Source organism: Kogia breviceps, chromosome 3, assembly GCF_026419965.1.
Source record: "Kogia breviceps isolate mKogBre1 chromosome 3, mKogBre1 haplotype 1, whole genome shotgun sequence".
Lineage (NCBI taxonomy): Eukaryota > Metazoa > Chordata > Mammalia > Artiodactyla > Physeteridae > Kogia > Kogia breviceps.
The window spans coordinates 145,861,558-145,885,720 of NC_081312.1; the positions used below are offsets into that span (position 1 = coordinate 145,861,558).

General features: G+C 39.0%; 1 protein-coding gene across 2 annotated transcripts in view; it reads left to right on the top strand.

The window, feature by feature from the left end:
- The window catches only part of RAB27A (RAB27A, member RAS oncogene family), a 73,821-nt gene that overhangs the window by 24,922 nt on the left and 24,736 nt on the right, over positions 1 to 24,163 (top strand). For both annotated transcript variants that reach the window (XM_059056312.2, XM_067029823.1), the window contains one exon: positions 20,895 to 21,069. In XM_059056312.2, the coding sequence (XP_058912295.1) occupies positions 20,917 to 21,069 (153 nt within the window). In that variant the 5' untranslated portion in view covers positions 20,895 to 20,916. The remainder of the gene's footprint in view (positions 1 to 20,894; positions 21,070 to 24,163) is intronic.

Sequence of the window (24,163 nt, forward strand, 5' to 3'; positions counted from 1 at the left end):
ATTCATTCAAATATTTATTAATGATTCTGAGAACTATAGCCTCCTCCCCTCAGGGATGGACATGGAAGAAACAATGACTTTGAAAGACAAGTCTTGAGTAGAGAGTACAGGTAAAGAGAAGTCAGGAAAGTTAGAGAAAAAACTAGAAGAAAGGAAAAATGAAGATCAATGGCAGAATAATTGTAAAAGCTTGTAAATTAACAGATGGAAGGAGAAAAAGAAATCACATAATTTTTCCAATAGATTTAGGAACGAAATTTGATAAAATTGATATGCATTCATAATACTCATTCTTAGAAAACTAGGACTAGATGGCACACTTCCTTAACCTGATAAGAGTGTGTACCCAAAACCTATAGCAAATGTTATTCGTCACAGTGAAACGTTAGAATCAAGACAAGATTTTTATTCAATACTTCTGGAGGTCCTAACTAGTACAGTAAGACAAGGAATATAAATAAAAGGTATAAAGATTAGAAAAGAAATATATAGAATGTATATATATATATGTGTGTGTATATATATATACTACATATATATTATATATATTTAAAAGATGTCACTTAAAATAGTCACAAAAATATAAAGTACCAGTAAATCTAAAAATGTACAAGGTCTTTATGAAGAGAATTTACTTTGACTACATTTTTAAAGGCGTTAAAGAAGACATAAATAAAGGTAGAGATTATACATTACATGGATAGATTCAATATCATGAATATGTCAGTCTTCTCAATCTGATCTATAGATTTAATGTACTCCAAATCAAAATTTCCTTTTGGTTTTTGAGGAACTTAGATGGAAGTGTGAAAGGTCAAGGATGTCCACAGTGAGGTAGAGGGGCTTGGTCCTCCCAGATATAAACAATAAATATAAAGCTGTATTATAAAGCCATAGTAGTAGTTAAGACCATATGACATTGGCCCAGGGGCAATGAAAATGACCAAAGGAACAGAAGAGAGAGCCCTGAAACAGATCTAACCAGATATGGTGACTCACTAGGGAAAGGATAATTTTTCTCTATAAATGGTACTATGATAATTAGGTGTCCTTCTGGGGAAACTAATGAAATTGGATTCCTACATATACCTTAAAAATTCCTACTGGCTTGAAGACTTAATGTGAAAGGCAAAATCTTTTGAAAAATAATGTAGAAGAGTATCTTTATTACTTTAGGTAAAGAAGGATTTCTTTTACATGATATAAAAAGAACTATCTATAAAAGATTGATAGATATGACTACTGAAAGATTGAGCCATTAAAAAAGACAAACAACTAGGTCCTACTGTATAGCACAGGGAACTATATTCAATATCCTGGGATAAACCATAATGAAAAAGAATATAAAAAAGAATATTTCTCTCTCTCTCTCTCTCTCTCTCTCTCTATATATATATATATATATATATATATATATATACACATATATATATATACATAAACTGAGTCACTTTGCTGTACAGCAGAAATTAACACAACATGGCAAATCCAACTATACTTCAATTAAAAAAAAAAGTGAAAAGACAAACCACAAACAGGAAGAAGATATTTGCAACCTCTGTAACTGACAAAGGACAGTAGCCAGAATATATGAAGAACTCCTTCATGTCCATAAGAAAAAGACAACCCAATAGAAAAAAAAGGGAAAGGACATGACTATGCTCTTCCACAAGAAGAAATCAAATGGCCAACAAATTAAAAAAAAAAAAAAAAAAAGAAATTGAATGGCTCAACCACATTAGCAATCAAAGAAATGCTAATTTAGATTACTGTGTGTTACCATTTTGAGAAGTCTGACAATAAAATGTTGGTGAAGATGTGAAGTTGGGAGAGTACAACAATTATGCTGGACAACAATTTGGCATTGTCTTGTACTGAATATTATTGAACACGCACATACCTATGCCCTAGGAATGTCACTCTTTGGTATCTACCCTTCTCCCCTGGTGTGTTCTGAATTGGTTCAGATGTGTTGAGACAGTAAACGCTTCTTCTCTCAAGGTTATTGGGCAGGGCCTGGCATTGCTGGAATGCCCAGATCTGTGGCCTTCAATTATGAGCGTTTGACCCAGTTTGTCAAACAAATAGCATGAAAAAGGTTGCCAAGCAATTTCCTGGAGAAGCTCTTGCTGGCATGCATCAGGAGACGGTGCACATGCATATTTATAGAAGTGTTGTTTTCTTTTAAATCAGATCAAAAACATGGGGGACATGGTCTAGTTAGCTAATTCTCTTCTGAAAACCCACAGGCATTAAGTAATTAGAAAAGGGTTTGGGCTTGTCATTTCTTAATATCAGCATTAAAAGTGGTAATTATTTCAAGCCGAGTGAGAGAGGCAGAGAAGGAGGCTGAAGGAAAATGATATACCCCTGGCCAGTATGTATTTTTATTAACATGTAGTCAGATGGGTGAGATATAGGATAATGTTTTGAATCTGAATTGGTGCCATAATAAAGGCTCCCCAAAGGAGAAAGCAGTCTAGAGGCAAGGAGATATCCAGCTGTCCTCCTTGACATTTCCCTTTTACTTACAGTCAGATACTAGAGGCATGATGTCTGCAAATGAAGTTTCATCAGAACAGCAGGGACTGCCCATCATGTCCCATGTAATTTAGTTTGAGTGAGAACACCCTGCTGTGATCCTTGGTCTTGTGTGTTCCCTCTTCTGTGGTTTGTACAGTCATGGCCTTCTTTTTGGACTTTTCACCATTGGCCCCTCTGCCTCTGTCCCAAGGACAGAGATAAATGTGGGACCTTAGTGAAAGGGGATGGTTTTCAAGCACTTCTCTGTCATGTGGCTTTGTTGACCCCTAAACTCTCAGTCTGTCCCAATCCAATCTCATCATCTTTTCCGTCCAAAAATCTGATGGCCACCCACAAGAACCTTCTTCCCACTTCAGCTTTCTCCCTTCCCCCACTTCAAATATCCTGTTTCTGTCAGCAGCCCCATTTTGCTGTCTCGGTCACCCAGTTTCATTCTTTGTAGTACTTTCTCTTTGCTGCTTCCTCCTCTACCCAGTGAGGCACTGCATTTTATTATTATTATTATTTTTTTTTACTATAACCATTTTATTTACCATCAAGAATCCACAAAATCAATGCAGATGTCTCTTGGATCTTTTCCATCTCATGCTTATGTCTAGGCTCTCGTCTTTAAGGAGTGAGAGGTGACACGAGGGACAGCCGCCACCATGACCCCATTTAAACTTCTTGTGGCTAAACTCTTCAAATGTAGAATGTTTGTGTAGGGAAGAGACCATTGAGTTCAGCCCTCTTACTTCATATTTGAGGAAACAAGGCCTGGAGAAGGGGTGGTGACCCATGCTGGATCACACACATATGGTAGCAGAGCTGAAACGAGTACCCAGCACACTGACAGGTTTGTTGTCCAGCCCTCTTCAGCTTGCCACATTGCCTCATAAGCATTCCTTTGAATTTATAGCCAGTTTTATAGTTATTTGTGGATTTGTCTTATGTTTCTCTGACTGTAAATTTTGAGGGAAAGAACTATATCGTATTTACATTCATAGCCTTTGAAGTGGTTAACAGGGCTTCTCAACACTTATTAAATTGCAGTCAAAACATGCTCTTGCACCAAACATGCCATCTTTCCTACTCCTCACCACTGAGCTAAATCCTTTCCAGCTTTGAAGGTGTTCAGCTAAGGCCCTGGTTTCCGTTTGAAGCCTTGGTCAGATTCTGCCCTGTTCCTGACCTCTTGGGGTCTTTAATCCTCCCAGTGATCTTGCTAGATAAATACTCCCATATTGAGGAAACAGGCTGGGAGAGGTTACGTGACTTGCCCGAGATCACACAGCTAGGAAGTAAGTCGCAGAATCCAGGTGTTCTGACTTCAAGCCCATTTCACTTTTGATGTCCTGGGCTGGGTGACATTTTGCTTCCTGATTATCTTGTCTTGTTTGTCCTTTGTTGGAAGTGAGTTCATTTTATTCGCTCATCCCAATTACCAAGTTCTTGAGGGTTCGCATATTTCTCTTGTGCCATTTGTAGTTGCCAACACAGTACTGGGCACATAGAAACTGCTTATCAAATACTGTTGAGTTGAATGCAAATATAATTTAATTTACTAAAAAAGAGAAGCTAGGGACTTCCCTGGTGACTCAGTGGCTAAGAATCCACCTGCCAATGCAGGGGACAAAGGTTCGAACCCTGGTCCGGGAAGATCCCGCATGCTGCAGAGCAACTAAGCCCGTGCGCCACAGCTACTGAGCCTGCGCTCTGGAGCCCGCGAGCCACAACTACTGAGCCCTCGTGCCACAACTACTGAAGCCCGTGAGCCTATCGCCCGTGCTCTGCAACGAAGAGAGGACACTGCAATGAGGAACCCACGCACTGCAATGAAGAGTAGCCCCTGCTCGCCGCAACTAGAGAAAAACTGCGCGCAGCAACGAAGACCCAACACAGCCAAAAATAAATAAATAAACTAACTTATTAAAAAAAAAAAAAGAGCAGCTGTTAGTGGAGCTCCAAGACACTTTATGAGTCATTCCTGAATGAAATCAGCAGGGAACAGAGGGAAACAGAGGAAGGAAAAGGCTGTCAGAGAAAGCCAGATGGTAGACACAATTAGCAATTGAGTGACAGCTGGCCTGTTTTAAGTCCAGCGGTGAGGTGTGGAGGGGAAGTGACACACAAGAAGAACAGTCCAGGCAATATGCAAGTTTACTGGGGAGCTGAGGAATGGGAGAGGAGTACTCAGAAGTAGTGTAATACCCGTCCAAGGTAACCAAGGTAAAGTACTCGTACATATTGAGAAAACATTGGTTAAAAGAATATCCAGAGCATGATGTGGAATCATGAGAGTGGAATGGGTAGAGAAACTTTTGGCTTAGTTCGTGATCATACTGTTAATTACTGAGACTGTGAGAAAAGGAACCTAAGTAGGTGAGGATGTTGCCACTGAAACAACTTCCCTTACCCTTTCTCTACTACGGTGATCAGTAGGGTCTCAGTCCTGAGCCCTGATGGTCAGAAGTGAAGGCAACTCAAATGATTGCACGTGTCCTCTGTGCACAGAGGTGTGTTGTGATGGCCAGCTCCATGGCTTTTCCGATACTGCTTCATTTCACTTTTTTCTATGTGTATTTGCCCTATAAATTAGTGAGGTGCTTTAGAAATTACAGTACTTTGATAACTAAACAATATTCCTGATTCTGCCTTTTCCCCAAAATGGTCATGAAAATCCACTGACAGACCTCATGCCCCAGATTTTGGTTTGGAAAATCACACTGCATCTCCTGAGTTAATAAACATTTTGCATCTTAACAAAATGTAAAACCTCTTGCACTAGAATATATGTGGTAAATGTCCAGTTTCCTAATAGGAGCTTGTTCTCTTGCTGATTCATAGTTTCCTTGCTAACACAGAATCTTTATTTTGTGTTAGCAAATCTATATTGAGGTTTCTTTATTCACTCTTTTTTAACAAGGCCCTGTAGGTCGTTTCTGAGTGGCCATCTTGCTTACTGACTTTGGTCCCTATATTCTTAGTCCCCTGCCTTCAAATATCTTTCTCATAGGTGCATTCAGAAAATAAGAGCTTGGGCCTTTCTCCCCTTCTGAGATGGCCCACACTCTGTCTGTGGAGTGTGTTTCTCTCTAAATAAATCCACTTCTTACCCATCCCCCCAAAAAAAGAAAAGAAAATAGGAGCTTGGTTCCCATAGGTGTCCTTATCCCAGGTTTGGCTGATGACAAGGACAGGTATTGGTTTGGGAACCAAGTTCTAACCTGGATGCTTGACTTTTCCATTTGCCCAGGGCAGCAGGAGGAAACTTAGTGAAGGAATCTGTTTGGGTTGATTAGGGAGCCTTTGAAATTGGACGGGTTAAGCAGGGGAGAGCAAGTAGATGGAATAAATTGCCCTGACTTAGGAAGGAAGAATCTCTCTGGCTTTCTTTTGATAAAGTAACAACTACCTGGGTCTTTTCTAGGTTGTTCCTACTGGCTCTGATGAGTGAGTGGTCTTCCCAGTCTGTATGGCTAGCTGTCCTCCTGAATTCCTCAAATCCACAAGCCATCTCTCCCCTTTTTGATCTGCTTCTTACTTTTTTGGTGGTTTACTTTGATGTGACTTTGTCCACCTGTCTGAGACCTCCATTTGTATCTCCTCCTTCTGGCCTGAAGTTGGTTCTATGCCATCTTCATATGAGGCTGCCTGCTCGGGAACACTAGGGATTGCTCTGTTCCCATCTTCCCCATGCCCTTTCCTCCTTCCCTGGAACTTTCTAATGGTTCTAAGTAGCAGTCCTTTTTTTTTTTTTTTTTTTTTTTAAGTTAAATTTATTTATTTATTTATTGGCTGCGTTGGGTCTTCATTGCTGCCTGTGGGCTTTCTCTCGTTGCGGTAAGCGGGGGCTACTCTTCGTTGCGGTGCGTGGGCTTCTGATTGCAGTGGCTTCTATGGTCATGGAGCACGGGCTCTAAGCGCGCGGGCTTTAGTAGTTGCAGCGCGCGGGCTCAGTAGTTGTGGATTGCGGGCTCTAGAGCACAGGATTAGTGGTTGTGGCGCAAGGGCTTAGTTGCTCCGTGGCATGTGGGACCTTCCTGGACCAGGGCTCGAACCCGTGTCCCCTGCATTGGCAGGCGGATTCTTAACCACTGCACCACCAGGGACGTCCCAGTAGCAGTCCTTTCATATGAAACATTCCTCATGACATAACCATTAGCTGGAACAAGGGGTTCTATGGAGAAAATTCAATACTAGCAATTTCTTTTGATTTATAGAAAAAAGTCAAGTTAGTGGAGAGAATTTTAAGTTTTTCTCCCATCAGTATTTTTTTAAAATTTATGCTGCTTTGTGTTATCCTGTGCTGTACTTTAGTACAAAGTGGCTTCTGCTGTAGCACAAAATAATATATTCCCAGTTATTTTAAGTTTGCTATATCAACATTTCATTGTGGTCTTCAAAGCATATCTTGACTTTTGAGGGTTCCACCCAAGCATAGGTTGTTGAGTCCATTGAGACTGACATGGCTATGTTTTATAATGCCCTTTGGGAAAAGATCACCAATGTAACTGATTATAAACATCCTCCCAATAGTCCCCTTTTTCAAGGACACTGTTTTTCTGTCCCAAGGGGGATGCTGCCCCTTGCTTCACTTCTAGCCAGTTTGGTCTAGATCTTCCCTGGACTATTTAGCCTTAGATCCACAGCTCTTCTTTCCCTTTGATTGACCCAATGATCATTGTCCTTTCCTACAGACTTATTCTGTGAAGCTCCAGGTAGCCCTTCTTGGAATTCTTACCAGGGTCACCCAATACATTCCAGATTTTCAATCCCAGATAAGAAGAGTCCTAAGGTTGTGGTAAGGGGACGAGATTTGACAGATGGCATTTTTAGCAGATGCTGAATAAAAAAGTGTAGCATACCTTGTAATGAGGTGTCAGTTTGAGGTGTTTAGGCAGACAGGAAGTGTTGGGTACAAAGTTGAAGGTAAACGAGATGATTCAGAGCCATTTGAGGTAGAGCTTTCCACATTGATTTTCCACATGTGTACAATGGAGCACTTGTTAGGACTTTGTTGGGTCCACAGGCCTTGGAGGTGGGGTCTTACCTTCACTTCTTTTACCAGAGTGGTTCTACTTTCACCTGTTTTATATGTTAAAGTGCCAGGTAAGATTTCATTTGAAGAATCTTTGCTAAAGAAAGTTTGCAACCAGCTGGACCAGAGCATTTTTCTGAGGGAGCAAAAGATTTGCTGCAGTGACATTATGTAGCTTTTCTGAGACGCTATGCAAGAGTATTCAGCTGGCTGTGAAAACACTGATCTGCTATGAACAAGAAGTAACCCAAGCTTAATGTAGCTCTAAGTCAGGTAAGAAGCTCCCCAAACATAAAATCATCTCTGCAGTGCTCTATAATAAAATGTTAGGATGCAACATACTGTGTTCATTCCTTATTGCTCAATTGACTGTCCTAACTGGATAAAAGCCAACATGTGCTGAACAGATGTGCCTGAGCCTTGCTGTCATTTACTGAGTGTGGCTCACATATGCGTCCTTAAATATTCTTACAAGAGTGGACATGTGAATCCACTCCAAATTTTTTTTTAAAAGGAAAGAGAATGACAAAAGCCTAGTGCAAATTATAGCCTCCTCAATTAATGACACATTTATAAGAATTCCAAATAATATATATGCACTAAAGGCAGAAGCAAATAACTTAGCCAGGCAGTAAGTGAACAATTAGGAGGTCTCTAAATGTGGTATATAACTCATTTGACTGTAAGTTTTTATTCCAGTTTAAAAAAATAACAATAAAGAGAAAAAGGACATATGAATAAAAGTTTATAGACTCCTAAAGAACCTCAGTGGGTCCCAGAGTTCCAGACTTGAGGCCTCTCTAATAAGAACTGCAGTGCCTTACTCTTTTATCATGTGTTATATTCATCTTGTTTAAGACATTGTCTTGTGCTTAATTTCTAAAAATAAATACGATCCAGTTTTTTTCTCAGAACCTAACAGGTGAAGTAGGAAAACATAAACAAGGATATATCAGATTGAAAAATACAACTAACTAGCTTGAACTAGTACATACGTAATTCTGCATGCAACAAACAGGGAATAAAGATCCTTTTTACGCAACCAGGGGACATTCATAAAACTTAACAAATCCCCCCAAATTTGATATTAGGCAGCATTTACTGATTCAAAGGTAATAAAATTAGAAAAAACAACAACAATCACAAAAAAGCCGACTGTGATCTGACAGGCTGATTTAGAAATAGGCTGGATGGCTGCAAGTACCTGAGTCCTCTTTTGCATAAGTAAACCCAAGGCACTCCCTAGTCTATAAAAAGTTGTTGATAGAAATGCAAACAGTCCCTGCTAAGACTTCCTACTGCATAGGTGGAATGGGACAAGAATCAATAAGAAGTATATCAGATTGGACCTGCACCACAGGTGAGGTTCTCTTCTTTCCTTTTGATTCAGCTATTAAAGAATATGATATTTAGGGAGCAGTTAAACGTGTATTGTAAGTATATTAAATGGAGAGAGTGGACCTGATCGAGTACCAGGAAGACCTTTAGCTGGCTGTTTAGAGCTTATTGACACCAAACGAGAGTGGCTAAGAATCCTAGTACTGTTGTTTTGTGGTGATAAAACATCAGGAAATAGTTTGATTTTTCTGAGCCTATTTTACTGTTTTTAAAAGAACTAAGTTAACACATGGTGGAATATTTACTAGTTTTTTAAAATAAATTTACTTTTTATTTATTTTTGTCTGCGTTGGGTCTTCGTTGCTGAGCACGGGCTTTCTCTAGTTGCAGCGAGTGGGGGCTACTCTGTTGAGGTGCACGTGCTTCTCATTGCGGTGGCTTTTCTTGTTGAAGAGCACAGGCTCTAGGCGCACGGGCTTCAGTAGTTGTGGCATACAGGCTCAGTAGTTGTGGCTCGCGGGCTCTAGAGCACAGGCTCAGTAGTTGTGGTGCATGGGCTTAGTTGCTCCGCAGCATGTGGGATCTTCCCAGACTAGGTCTCGAACCCGTGTCCCCTGCATTGGCAGGTGGATTCCTAACCACTGTGCCACCAGGGAAGTCCTCAGACACTAGTTTTTTAAACTCATGATTAACTTGTGTCAGTATGCTGCTTTTTCATCTGTATATGGTAAACCCTAAACTGGCACAGTGGAGAAGCACTTGGGTTTCTGAAATGGCTCTGTTCCCAGACTTAGCTGGGGGAAAACTTTCCTTATTGGAAAAGCAAAAGTCCCTGAAGACAGAGTAGCAAATGAGCTTATGGAGGAGAGTCCAGTACCTTGAAATTGATATAGCAGCTCACTGTTACAAGGAAAGCACCAGTATTCGTGGACTGGTGTTGTTGGTGTGAGGTCAGTTTTTGCACACACAAACTGGAGTTTGGGAAGAGTACATGGAGATGAGGGACAAGAAAGAGTAGAGAGGCTCAGAGAAATGGATAGAAGTGGGACTGTTAGAACCCAACATGGGGGTGTTGTAGGGTGGATAGGAGACTATGGAAAAGAAAAACAGCTGTGTATGAGACTTCCCTGGTGGTGCAGTGGTTAAGAATCTGCCTGCCAATGCAGGGGACAAGGGTTCGAGCCCTGGTCCAGGAAGATCCCACGTGCCTCAGAGCATCTAAGCCCCTGCGCCACAACTACTGAGCCTGCGCTCTAGAGCCTTCGTGCCACAGCTACTGAAGCCCGCATGCCTAGAGCCCGTGCTCCGCAACAAGAGAAGCCACCACAATAGGAAGCCCGTGCACTGCAATGAAGAGTAGCCCCCACTCACCACAACTAGAGAAAGCCCGTGTGCAGCAACAAAGACCCAACACAGCCAAAAATAAAAACAGACAAACAAATAAATTTATAAAAAAAAAAAAAAAGAAAGAAAACCAGCTGTGAAGAGATGGAATCCTGTGTGCTTTCGTAAGCCAGACTGCACCTGAGAAGCATATCCCTGGAGGTGGAGAACGGCTGTGCCCTGGTGTGGTCAGTGCAGGTGAGGCTGTGGTGTAGGCAGGACGAGGGAGAGGTGAAGCCCTGTCCAGTGCATCTTAGTGGCCTTTGTAAGTATCTGTGTGCCAAACTGATGCTTCATATTAGCCTTCAGAGTAGGGTGTGTGGGATAGGAGCCCTCACCATTCACAGTTTCTGCAAGTATACAGTTACAGTATCTCATCACAGAAAAGTTGAGGTATGGTCTATGCCCTTTGTTTAAGAAGTCAGGGAAATGGTTACAGTACACTGTAGAAGTCCCCTTACAAAACAACAGTGAAAATATCCTGGTATGCAAATGATTGGGTCTGGAAAGGCAGGGTGGTGGTATATTCTGGACACAGTGTCTTTACAGGGTGAATAAATATAGAGCACTCATTCTAGTATTTAAAAAAGGCAATAATAAAGGAATCCCTCTCCTCTCCAGCTACTGCCGACTCAGGGATATTAATCTAATAGTTTTTATTATTTGGACAGTCATCCTCAACAGGTCTTGATTCTTTTAATTTACAATTGTTTTTCCATCCTAAAATTTTTCTTGGAATGAAAGAAGCATCATTGCTCCATCACAAAGTGAAGTGATTCTTTCCTTGATTTGGTGCATTTCCTCTGACAAATCAACATCTTTCCTGTGTTGCAGCACATGAAAAACTTTGAGGCAGGTGAGATGCAAGAGGGCAGCTAGGTTGTGTTGGTCGGAGGCCTTACAACCCTCGCATATTCCGGGAGGACCAGGCTTGGCAAGAATCCCTGACTCCATTTCTAGGTCATAAATGGAAAGGTGTTCTGTGTTTTGCAACCTTGGAAATGCACTTTTCTTTTTCTTTTTTTTTTTTTAAATTTTACTTTTTTATACAGCAGGTTCTTATTAGTCATCTATTTTATACACATCAGTGTATACATGTCAATCCCAATCTCCCAATTTGTGGAAATGCACTTTTCAATTTCAAGTCCTTTGAGTGCTACTTGATTTGTAATCCTTCCAGTCCTGGCTGCGGTAGCAGCACAGTCACTCCTAATATTTCCAACTTTGAGTCTTGGGCCCAGGAGTTTGGCATCATTCTGACATAGCCAAAGGCTCTTCACTTCTACCTTTTCAGAGCTTAAGAGCAGAATTCCCTCTATGAATCAGTTGTTCTTGTAGCTACCTTCCAGGTAGCTTAGGTCACTCCTCCTTTTCCATTTTTGGAAAATATTTTTACTCCATTCTTTAGGAGATTTATTAGGTTCAGTGTCCCTCTTAAGGAATAGTGGAAAAAGCACCAGTCTTAATGCCATAAGGTCAGTGTTCAAACCTTAATCTCTCGTAGTCATAAGAACAGCTAAGATATATTGATCTCCATCATGCATTTTGCTACTCACTTTACACCAGTAGGTGGTGGTCCCCTGTTTGAATTGAGGAGACCCTGACTCCAACACCTATGTCTTACTGTTTTCTATGTGCTCACAAAAAGCAACCACTGATTCGGAGTAGACTTTACAGGTTTTGCACTTCTGTGGACTTCTTGGTGAATTCCAAGAATTCTTCAAGAATTTCCTGCTTCACGGTATCATTAGGAAGCATGTTTAGCCATGGGTGGGACATTCCATTGGAGGGACATGTGGTCGTGGCCATTATGGGGCTACTTTCACATTATTTGAGATATTACTTGGCAAACCAAACAACCACTCCTATTGCCACTGTATTGTCTATATTTTACAAAGGACAGATTCTGTAGTACGCCTTTATTCCTATTACCCTGTGTCTATAAAATAAGATGTACTTGTCACAAACTGTAAGTAAGTAACACCCAGTATTTACTTTCCATAAATTTCTGTAAACAGTTATATCCTGATCGTAAAAGAGGTGTGGGCAGCAAATAATGTCTTTTGAGTAAATGAATCGATGATCTCCATATCTTAAAAAAACAAAAAAGCCAGTATCTCATTTGAGTCATTGACAGTGGTCTTCCAGAAGAACATTTTCTACTTTCAAGAATCATTCCATTCCCCCCTTTTTCTTAATGTGTAGTTGCTTGTATTATTTGGCTACTGGCTTATGTTAGTCACCTACTGAGATGATGGTAGCATTTCAGAAATAGTAGGTTAACTCCTGGATTGAGACTGCTTATTTTTTCTTTATTCTGGTCTTTCTCTTTAATACTCATAAGGAATTGCAAATAGCTGAAGGATGCTTTTACAAATGATATATTTGGATGTCCTGGCAGTATTTGGGAATGTATATTTAATTCAACAGTGTTTGTAGATGATTTTATTTTTTTCTCTGAATAACTTGCTATGTTGGAATATCATCGAATACTATAATTTAGTCTTTTCACTTTGTGTAATTGGGGAAAATGGAATACACCTGTGTAACAGGCACATTTATAAATATTAAGCCAAATTGTATGTAAATTTAGATTGTCAATTTTTAGCTATGTACCTCTCTTAGTGTTAAGGGTGAATCTATTATATTACTATGAAATGGATTCCAATTTCTGTCTGTTCTTCAGTGCCATTACATTTCTACTTACTTCTCTCTACCTAAGATCTTTGCACAAATAAGATAAGCTCTTTGTTTATAATTTCATCTATTCTACTGTCAACCTATTCAGGAAGGCAGAAACCTATCTACTCACACTAGATCAGAAATTGAGAAGAGGAAGGTCACATGCACAGAGGGCAGAGGCTATCTCCTCTTGTGGAAGTGGGGAGCCCCACTCTTCGGCAGTACACATCTTGCTTTTGCAGTGAAAGTAAATGTATTTCACTTCAGGGTATAGCAATTGCAGTGATCTAAGACAGTTGTAGCCAGGGCTCAACTGATAAACACAAGTTACCCCTACTCATATCTTGGTACATTATAAAATACTGCTTTTTTTTTTTTTTTTTTGGTTTTTCCTCGTGGCTTGTGAGATCTTACTTCCCTGACCAGGGATCGAACCCAGGCCCCCTGCAATGGAAGCACGAGGAGACTTAATCAGTGAACCACCAGGGATTTCCCCATTATAAAATGCTTTTATGATGAACACTCTAGCTCTGAAATTGCCAAAAATCACCCAGTTAAAACTTATTGTTAGATTGGAATGCCAAGGTAGCTTTTGTAATAGAGACCTCATAAATGATTGCACCTAAATTGACTTTCTTTCTCTATTTTTTCTAAAGGTTCAGGTACTGGTTACATTAAGAATAGGTTATAAAATTACATGCCTTGCCTAATAAGAACTTGATGAGGCCTTACGTTAGTAATAGTATTGCTGAAAAGAAGTTTCAGTTATTGAATGCTTAACACAAACCAAGCAATGTGCTAAAACTTTCTGTGGATATGTCACTTCATCCTTAAAGTAACCCAGTGAGGTTAGTAATGTTATCTCCACTTTGTAGTTGAAAGAGAGGAGACTTAGTTTGAAGAACTTGGACCAAGTCACACCAAGAAGAGTCCAGAATTTGAACCCAAGCCTACTTGCCACCACATTAAGAAAACAACATTCTCTTTATGTCTTACCCAGACGTTAATTTCCACTTAAGGATGATAAAATAGAACCATGTCTACTACCATTCGTGGCACATAGTAGTTGTTCAGGTAATATTATCTCTCCCTGCTTTTTTACTCTCTGTATTAAATGTGGTTGATAGAGGGAAAATTGGGCTTTTAAAAACTGGCTTATCTGGAGTAGATTTTGAATGATTCTGCCTAGTGATTGGGGATCATAAGGTTGGAATCTTTGACTGAATTTAATAGGAAGTTTCATGGAGAATTTGAGCTATAGAGTGTGTGTGTGTGTGTGTGTGCGTGAGTGCGCGCGCGCGCGCGCGCGCGCGAGAGAGAGAGAGAGAGAGAGAGAGAGAGAGAGAGAGAGAGAGAGAGAGAGAGAGAGAGAGAGTGTGAGTGTGTGTGAGTGTGTGTGAGAGAGAGTGAGAAAGAGAGCTTTCCCCTTTGCACTTAACTAAAATCAATTTCTTCTATCTTATTTCCTGAAAAGCAATTAAAATATATTTTATTTTTTAAATAAGGAAGAAGATCATTGACTTTTGCTCACCAGGCAATTATCACCATATGGTACATGTTGAGGAAGTAGGTGTTCCTTGCTTTCTGTTGTTAATCTGATGAGAGTGAGGGTGTAGATCACTTTGAAAAAATATTTGTGTAAGGAGGAGAGGTAGATGTGAGATGAATAAGAAAATCTTTTGCCTGTCTCAAATTGAGGGCATTCTTGACTTTTTAGAAGACATTTCTTTGAGGTATTTAGATGCTACTTCCTCCAGGAGGTACAGTGTTTAAAGAAGTGACCTTAGGTTCAAGTGCTCTCCATATTCTTTTTTTTTCTTTTTTTGAAAAAATTTATTTTATTTTATTTTTTACATTTTTATTGGAGTATAGTTGATTTACTATGTTGTATTAGTTTCAGGTGTATAGCAAAGTGAATCAGTTATACATATACATATATCCACTCTTTTTTTTTTTTTTAAGATTCTTTTCCCATATAGGCCATTACATCTCCATAGAGTCTTTTTTTTTTAAATCTTATTTTTCAATTAGGGATTCAGTTCTTTCTTCATTTCTAAGAAAGAATATTGCCTTCGTATTGACCCTTCGGAGCTAGACTGCTTGATGATGCTAATAGCAGTTAATACTTATACAGGACGTACTGTGTGCCAGGCACTGTTCTCAACTAAACTTTATATGTATACTCAATCCTCACAACAGCCCTCTGAGATAGGTTTACTGTTGTTCTCCATCGAATCTAAAATGTGTTGATGCTGCATTCTTGATTTTGCTTAGAAGCTGCTAATGAAAGATTTCACACAACTGTATTTCCAGTGCCACCTTATTTAATAACAATTGCAAAATGTCATGGGTTGTAAGACTGTGAAATATAAGATGCACCCCACTTTTAAAGTAGTTAAGAAAGAAGATACATGATAGTATTAATAAAATAGGTTATCATTCCCATTGTTAAGATGGGGATCCCAAGGCAAAAGACATTAAATTTTCTAAAGTGACATGACTGGATTCATATCCAGGTGATTCAACTCCAGAGTCCTTGCTCTTAACTTCCCCTTTTTTTATGTCTCTCAACAATTCATTGGAATTGAGCCCATGTTAATAGGTGGAGAGACTGCCCAAGACCCACTTCCTCATCCTTTCATTGTGGCATTCATGACAGACTGGCACCGAGATTCTTCCAAGGGAGGAAGTGTGTGTGATGTATGTATCACCTGCTTTTAGGGCTGTGATGAGGGCTGTTACACTAATGCATGTAAAATGCCTGACATGTGGGCATCTTACTTATTTTTAGCAAGAGCAGTGCAATTGGGAGGCCTTGATGAACTAGCTTCCCAAGCAACAATAGGCTGGAGTGCTTGCTGGAAATTTTGTGCACAAAATGTTGTTTGGGTGCCCCAAATTCTGCATTGTGAATTTTTACTGTTTCCCTGTCTGCTCTAAAATGCCAACATAAAAATAATTTGTTATTTCCATAATTGGGGAGTGGAGTATTTTTTTTTTCTTCTGAAGAACAGGTTCCAGAAACACCACTCAGGACTTGAGTAACAAAAATAAAAGCAAAAATAATTTTTATTTTTTTTAATTAAAAAATTTTTAAAAATGTTTATACTCTAAAAAATTTTTTTCTTTAAAAAAAATTTATTTATTTTTATTTTTGGCTGCGTTGGGTCTTCGTTGCTGTGCGCAGGCTTTCTCTGGTTGTGGCGAGTGGGGGCTACTCTTTGTTGCCGTACGCGGGCTTCTCATTGCGGGGGCTTCTCTTGTTGCGGACCTCGGGCTCTAGGCCCGTGGGCTTCAGTAGTTGTGGCACATGAGCTCTAGAATGCAGGCTCAGTAGTTGTGGCGCACGGGCTTAATTGCTCTGCAGCATGTGGGATCTTCCAGGGCTAGGGCTCGAACCCGTGTCCCCTGCATTGGCAGGCGGATTCTTAACCACTGTGCCACCAGGGAAGCCCTGATTTTCTTTTTTTTAATGTGGATCATTTTTAAAGTCTTTATTGACTTTTTTACAATATTGCTTCTGTTTTATGTTTTGGTTTTTTGGCCCTGAGGCATGTGGGATCTAAGTTCCCTGACCAGGGATCAAAGCCTCATGCCCTGCATTGGAAGACGAAGTCTCAACCACTGGACCACCAGGGAGTCCCAAAAATAATTTTTAATAATATGAAGATGGTTCTATGTGAAGACCTACCAGAAGCTGAAACTTAACATTTAGTTGTCTTTACCTAGTGGTGGTAAGCGGTGATGAGACAACCACATATACAACTGCAGGATGGGTTTGGGATTGTAGTCTGCTATGGACTAGAATTATTTTCTCCTGGAAGATAGAATGTTTCCATTAACTCTAGGCTTTGACTGACTGTAAGCTCAGATAAGGAACGTGTCACCACCAATACCCTGAAAGATCTCTGTTAACAATTTGAAGACCTGCCTGTTCCCTGAATACTTTTATTTCCTAGCAGCTTCCTTACTCTTTAGAATTCTGGTCTCTGTTAACCCAGACCAGCTGGTCATTGTGACCAACTTAGGGCAAACTCTAAGTAGCATCCCAATTTGCTCAAGGTTCCCCCCAGCTGAAATCTCTATTTTATTGTTGGATCACAGATCAGTGTTTTGCTGCCAGGTCCCTGAGATAAGGCAGGAGGTGTGTTCTCAACCAAGGAAGCCTGTGTCACTCATCATACCTTTCCCTGTTGTTTATCGTATTCTCCTCTGCCAGTATCCCTTCTCCCAACCTGTTTACTGTACTCCAACACGTACAAGCTGTTCAAGTGTAGAAAGAGACTATACTGTGGTGGAAATAAATATTTGAGTACAAATTGTCTACAGTTGGGGTAATTATAAGTAAAATTTTAAGTTTGTTGATTTGGTATAAGTTTAAAGCACCAAACCATTGCTTTTGGTGCTTCTGAGTATCATTTTACATTTTTAGTCTTGAACTGTTTGAACATCTTATCAGTCAACTTGGACTGTTTTGAGCCAGTTTTTACCTTGAACTACAAGCAGTTTGATAAAATTAGAGCAACTATGACCCAGTTGGAGATTGATTTAATTGGTCAGCACTAGCTTCATTCAGTAAAATATGCTCTGAACCAATCAAACCTTAGGTGAGCCAGTCAGAACCTGCTTGTCCAGGTCAGAGCTTATTTGGGCTAGCTAAAACCAGTGTGAAGCAATTTGAGCTCTTAAAACCAGACCTAAATGATTTTGCTTAGATACATGTGGTTTTAACCAAAGTGGCTTTAGATCAATCAGAAATGGTTTTGTAGGTAGAATGTCTTTGAAATTAACTCTTTCACTCTGAACCAGAATGAACCATTGAGATCCTTTTGAGCAAGTATGAATTTTTTAGTATGGATCAGAGTGTTTTATACAATTTAAACCTGTTCTTAAGCTGGTCATAACTCTTTTGAAATTGTTGACATATCTACTTAAAATTAATTGAAAATGGTTTGAACCAGCCAAAAATGAAGGTGATGTTTGCTGACTCGGTAAACTACTCTGAGCCAGTCAGCAATCATTTGTGCCAGAAATACATGTTTTGAGCTGCCCAGAGGCAATTTCAGAAATTGTTCTAGGGCTTCCCTGGTGGCGCAGTGGTTGAGAGTCCGCCTGCCGATGCAGGGGACGCGGGTTCGTGCCCCAGTCTGGGAAGATCCCACATGCCGCGGAGCGGCTGGGCCCGTGAGCCATGGCCGCTGAGCCTGCGCGTCCAGAGCCTGTGCTCCGCGACGGGAGAGGCCACAACAGTGAGAGGGCCGCGTACCGCAAAAAAAAAAAAAGAAATTGTTCTAGGTCTTCAGAGCCTGTCTGATCTGTCCAGAATGGGGAAAAGAGAGTGAGCCAACATTTACTGAGTACCCAGCATATGCCAAGCATTGTGCTGGGCACTCCACAGAGAGTATCTCATTCAATCCTTAGAACAACCGTGTGAAGTAGTGTACATTATCTTCTTTTTTATGGAATGGAAACCTGAAAATCTAAGACTGAAAAACATCTGAGTAGCCAGTATGTGGGAGATACGGAATCCAATCCAGCTCTGCTTGACTTCAGAAGTCACATGTTTCCTGTGAGGCTACCTTGTATGATATCCTACCTGGTCACTTAAATCCAACATCCATTTGTGAAAACTTGAGTAATGGCCACAAAGCTTGAGGTAGAATGGACATTGGACTTGAAGTTAGGAGACACATGTTCTAGACTGTGTAAAAGAGTTAAACTCTCTGGGTTTTGTTTCATTCTTTAGCAAACTGAACCCAGAAAATGGAAGTTCTGAGCATTTATTTTCAGGTCAGCAAGGCAGATAATTGTCTAAAGGTGCAGTCTGAAGAGTATAAAATATGATTAATTTCAATGGTGTCTATACCTTCAGTTGTGGTATTTTGTTTGTTAACAATTCCTTTATGATGGTTTGGCTTGGGAACAAACTGTTATATATTGCTGTCATCACGAATAGAAGACAAAACCGATGAAGATCTTTTGTAGACTTACCTGTGTTAATTCTTCTCCCATGATAACTAAACATATTAAATTTTGGTGCAGCAGAGATAGGTTCATCTGTCTTTGAATTCCATTCAAGTAGGTTTAGAGAATTCTAGAACAGTATGCCATTGGTGACAACATTTTCTCCTGTACCTGAAATGATACAGAAACTAGTTATAAAAATAACCAATTTTTTTCAAAATAAAAGTAAAGAGGAAATAAGGTAACCACAGCGACTTCTTGCATCATTCTCCTTGCAGAATTTGGAGTTGCTTTCTGCTTCCTCATTTATTTGGAGGGGAGCCCCCCCCAAAATGATTCAATGTTATCTGGACCGACTTTTCAATTCTTAGCTCTTATTTATGAATAACTTGGAGCCAAGTGAGATGCTGTGATAAAACATACTAGAATCTCTATTTCTATCCAAGTGGTCATCTTCTGGAGAGGCATTCTGTTACACGCCATTAATACTGGCTGCCTGCACCTGTGAGTACAGAAGCTATAACATAGGAAAGCCATCATTGTACAGTGTCACTCATTATAGTGTGCAAGTAGAATGCCAAATGTTTGTAGAGGCTTCGCCCTGTCGACTGACCAGCCATATCTGAATGTGAGGCCACAGCTCTGCACTAAGGGACTCTGTGGAAGTCACTGCAGCAGCTCTTGGGAATCAGAATTCAGGATTTTTGAGCATCAGGTAAGTCACCAAATTGAGGATAGGGTGGGGGAGGCAACCTTGATAATCAATAAATGTCCGTGCCTGAGCTTTTATGAATTTTATGGATCTATAGAAATAATCCTATAGGAAGCGTTGAGAATTGTGGTAAAGTTTGTGGGCAGGAGATGGCTGGGTGAAAAGGGGACAATGAGAGGAAAATCAGCAGCATCTAACGTAGGGCATATAATGTGTATGTGGATGGGTGAATATGTATGTTGAATGGGCAGGTAGAGTTGTCAGTGGTAACGGAATATCTGATTGTTTTTCTGATTTTCAGGAGGGTTTATCGGTATTAGAAATGGGAGGATAAAAAGAAGTAAGCCTTCTCTGGAGACAGACTATATTTCTAGTCAGACTGATATTTTGAATAGTTTGGATCTATTTAGAGGATTAAAAACAAATCTTGAAAAGTGCTGATTGCAAAGGATAAAAAGTAACCATCGTTAGGTCTTGCTGTAAAACCAAGAATATTTCTTCTCAAAGGTAGACTTCTGGCCAATATTGAAGAGCTGAATTGGTAGCATTTCCTGTAGAATACCAAGGCAAATGTAGATAAATGAGCGCTTCGTGGTGGAACTCAGTTCTCAAGTGAGCAGTGATATTCTAGAAAGATCTGATTTAATATGTAGTAACAATAATAATTTGTAAGGAAGCTGCAAACCAAGTTTTACTTGTGAACTTAACGTTATCTTTGAAGGAATGATAATCACATGTGAAAATGCATAGTATAAATGAAAGTGCCTCAATGTCCAAGTAAAAAGAGAAAAGCCAAGGATGCAGCACTAGGAGACTGAAAAAGGAGGGGCAGTTGGAACCACTTGCGCTCTAAGAATTATTGTTATTCCTGTAATATTCTCCTTCCTCCTTTCTTTCTTTGTTTTGTCAACTCTTGTTCTACACTATCTGCGTATAAGCCTTAGTGACCATTATCTTATTGATTTTCATTCTCACTTGGAGCTTTTGTCTTAACAGTACTATAATATACACGATAAATTTAACCTAAACTGTTAGTTATTTACAAGTTCAGTAGCATCTCATCTAGCAAATGATTAAGTCCTTGGGATAGTGAATAATGTCTAATCCTCTCTTCACAGAACCCTTAGGCACATAGGTGTTACATAGAAGTACTTGATGAACTGGATATTAAAGGAAGTCATTTTATTCATGGAAGATTCTAATATTTTCGAATCGGTTTTTGGTAAATATACATTTGTTTGTATTTTTCAGGTGAACTACTGAGTTCTTCATTATGTCTGATGGAGACTATGATTACCTCATGAAGTTTTTAGCTCTGGGAGACTCTGGAGTAGGGAAGACCAGTGTACTTTACCAGTACACAGATGGTAAATTTAACTCCAAATTTATCACGACAGTCGGCATTGATTTCAGGGAAAAGAGAGTGGTAAGTTCTGTATCCTTCTATATAAAAACATAATCTGAGTCAACATTTGCCTGTCTGTTTTGTTTACTTTGTAGGAATTAAGAGGACAAAGGTTGGAATCTAAAATTAAAGGGTACATATGAGAGTGTATTATGTTCAGTCTGGGCAATGTGATTAAAGGCTGTAACTGAGGGCACTTCATATAAAACCAAGCAGATAAAATAAAAGTGAAGATTTCAAAAAATTTCCTTGATACTCTTTTGGCTGGTATGTTCCTTCTGATTTCCACAAAGCTATTTGTGGAATTTGCTTCGTACCTTTGTTATGAAGCTTGCAATCTTCCCTGCTCCTCATACCCCTGTTTTGTGGGCTATTTCTTCCATTTTTGATATCATTTTTAATGGATTTTCTCTTAATTAAGGCCTCAGCTATCGCATGTGGAACACTAAGTGGCAGAACTCATTGATCCCACCAGGAGTGTGAGGTTGGAGTAGGGATGGGAATGGCGGTAGGGCATATGGATCTGAGAGGTAACCAAGGGAATAGCAAGGTTCTGCAGAATAAGGAAAAAGGATATTTTTAAAAAATTTTATTTAATTTATTTTTCAAAGGACAGCAAGACAAGTTATTGTAGGGTAGGGAGGAAGGCAGGAGGTTAGTATGTCCAGGAACTGCACTTCTTACTGAAAAAGCAGCTGTTACCATGAAGCAGGTTAACAAGTAGTCAGGAGATTAATGACAAAAACCCTGCAGTGGAGAGTATTCTACCTGGGAAAAATGAATGGTCTCTGGCTTCTAGGACAGAAATATTCATTCCCTCTGATACACCCTAAGCCTTCCACTACCAGAGAGTCTGGTTTTTTTTCTTTTTAAGAATTATTTTTAAATTGAGGTATAGTTGCTGTACAATATTGTATAAGTTTCAGGTGTACAATATAGTGATTCACAATTTTTAAAGGTTATATTCCATTTATAGTTATTATAAAATATTGGCTATATTCCCTGTGTTGTACAATGTATCCTTAAGCTTATTTATTTTACATATAGTAGTTTGTACCTCTTAATTCCCTACCCCTATCTTGCCCCTCCCCTATATGCTTGTGATTATATTTATTAACTAATCCCCATTTTATAACTTTGTTTTTAAAAAAATAACTTTATTGAGATATAATTTATATAAAATTCACCCATTTAACATGTACAATTCAGTGGTTTTTTAGTATATTCACAGTTGTGCAACTGTCACCACTACCAAATTTTAGAACATTTCATCACCCCAAAAGAAACCTCATATCCTTTAGCATTTTTCCATTTTCCCTCCCCCAGCCACTAATCTATTCTCTGGATTTGCTCATTTGGATTTATCATGTAAATGGAATCATACAATATGTGGCCTTTTGCGTCTGGCTTCTTTTACTTAGTGTAATGTTTTCTGCATAATGTTGTAACATGTATCAGAACTTCATTCCTTTTTGTGATCAAATAATATTCCATTGTATTGGTATACCACATTTTGTTTATCCATTCATCTATTGGTGGACATTTTGGTTGTTTCACTTTTTAGCTGTTATGAACCATACTTCTATTAATATTCATATACATTTTTTGGGTGAACTTATGTTTTCAATATACTTATGTAGGCTTGGAGTGGATTTGACTGGCTATATGATAACTCTCTGTTTAACTGTGAGGGACTTTCACATTTTTCGGAAGATGCTGCCCCATTTTACATCCTCACCAACCATGTATGAGGGTTCCAATTTCTCCATATCTTCACCAGCTCTTCTTGTTGTCTATTTGATTGTAGCCATTCTAGTGGGTGTGAAGTGATACCTCATTGCAACTTTGACTTAAATTTCCCTAATGATGAATATTGTGGAACAGTCACCTTTTCATATGCTTATCGGCCATTTGTTTATCATCTTTGGAGAAATGTTTGTTCAGATCCGTTGCCTATTTTGAAATTGGTTGTTTTTTTGTTGTTAAGTTTTAAGAGGTTTTTTTTGGTGTATATTCTGGATAAATGTTCTTATCAGATATATGATATGCAAATAGATTTAGCTTTTACATTTAGATCTGTGATCCATTTTGAGTTAATTTTTGGGTATAGGGTGAATAGGGGTCCAACTTCATTCTGCTGCATGTGTATATCTAATTGTCCCAGCACCATTTGTTGAAAAGACTATTCTTTCCCCTGTTGAATGTTCTTGACACTCTTGTTGAAAATCAGTTGTCCATAAACATAAGGGTTTATTTTTGGACTCTCAATTCTATTCCATTTATCTATATGTCTATCCTTATGCCACTATCTTGATTACTGTAGCTTTGTTGTAAGTTTTGAAATTGGGAAGCATGAGTCCTCCCACTTTGTCTTTTTTCATGATTGTTTTGGGTTCCTTGCAATTTCATATGAATTTTAGGGACAGCTTGTTAATTTCTACAAAGAAGCCGGCTGAGATTCTGATAGGGTTTGCATTGACTCTGTAGAATAATTTGGTGAGTATTGATATCTTAACACTATTAAGTCTTCTGATTTGTGAACGTGGAATGTTTTCCTATTTAGATCTTCTTTAATTTTTTTCAACAATATTTTGTAGCTTTCAGAATATGTTTTATACTTTTTTATTAAATTTTTTCTTGTTATCTTAATCTTTTTATGCTATTATAAATTAAATTGTTTTCTTAATTTTATTTTTGAATTGTTCCTTGACAGTGTATAGAAATACAATTTATTTTGTAAGTTGAGCTTGTATACTGGAACCTTACTGAACTTGTTTATTAGTTCTAATATAACCTGTACATGTGTGTGTAGGGGGGTGTATGTATCTGCGTGTGTATTTATTCCTTAGGATTTCCTATATACAAGATAGGAAATAGATGTTCAGAATTCCCATCTTCTGTTATACTTCTTCCTTTCCAACTTGGGTATGTTTTGTTTCTTTTTCTTGCCTAATTGCCCTGATGACAATCTCCAGTAAAATATTGAATAGAAGTGTTAAGAGAGAACATCTTTGTCTTGTCTTTTAGGGAGAAAGCATTCAGTCACCATTAAGTGTAATATAAGCTGTGCATTTTTCATAGATGCTGTTCTTCAGGTCAAGGATGTTCCCTTCTA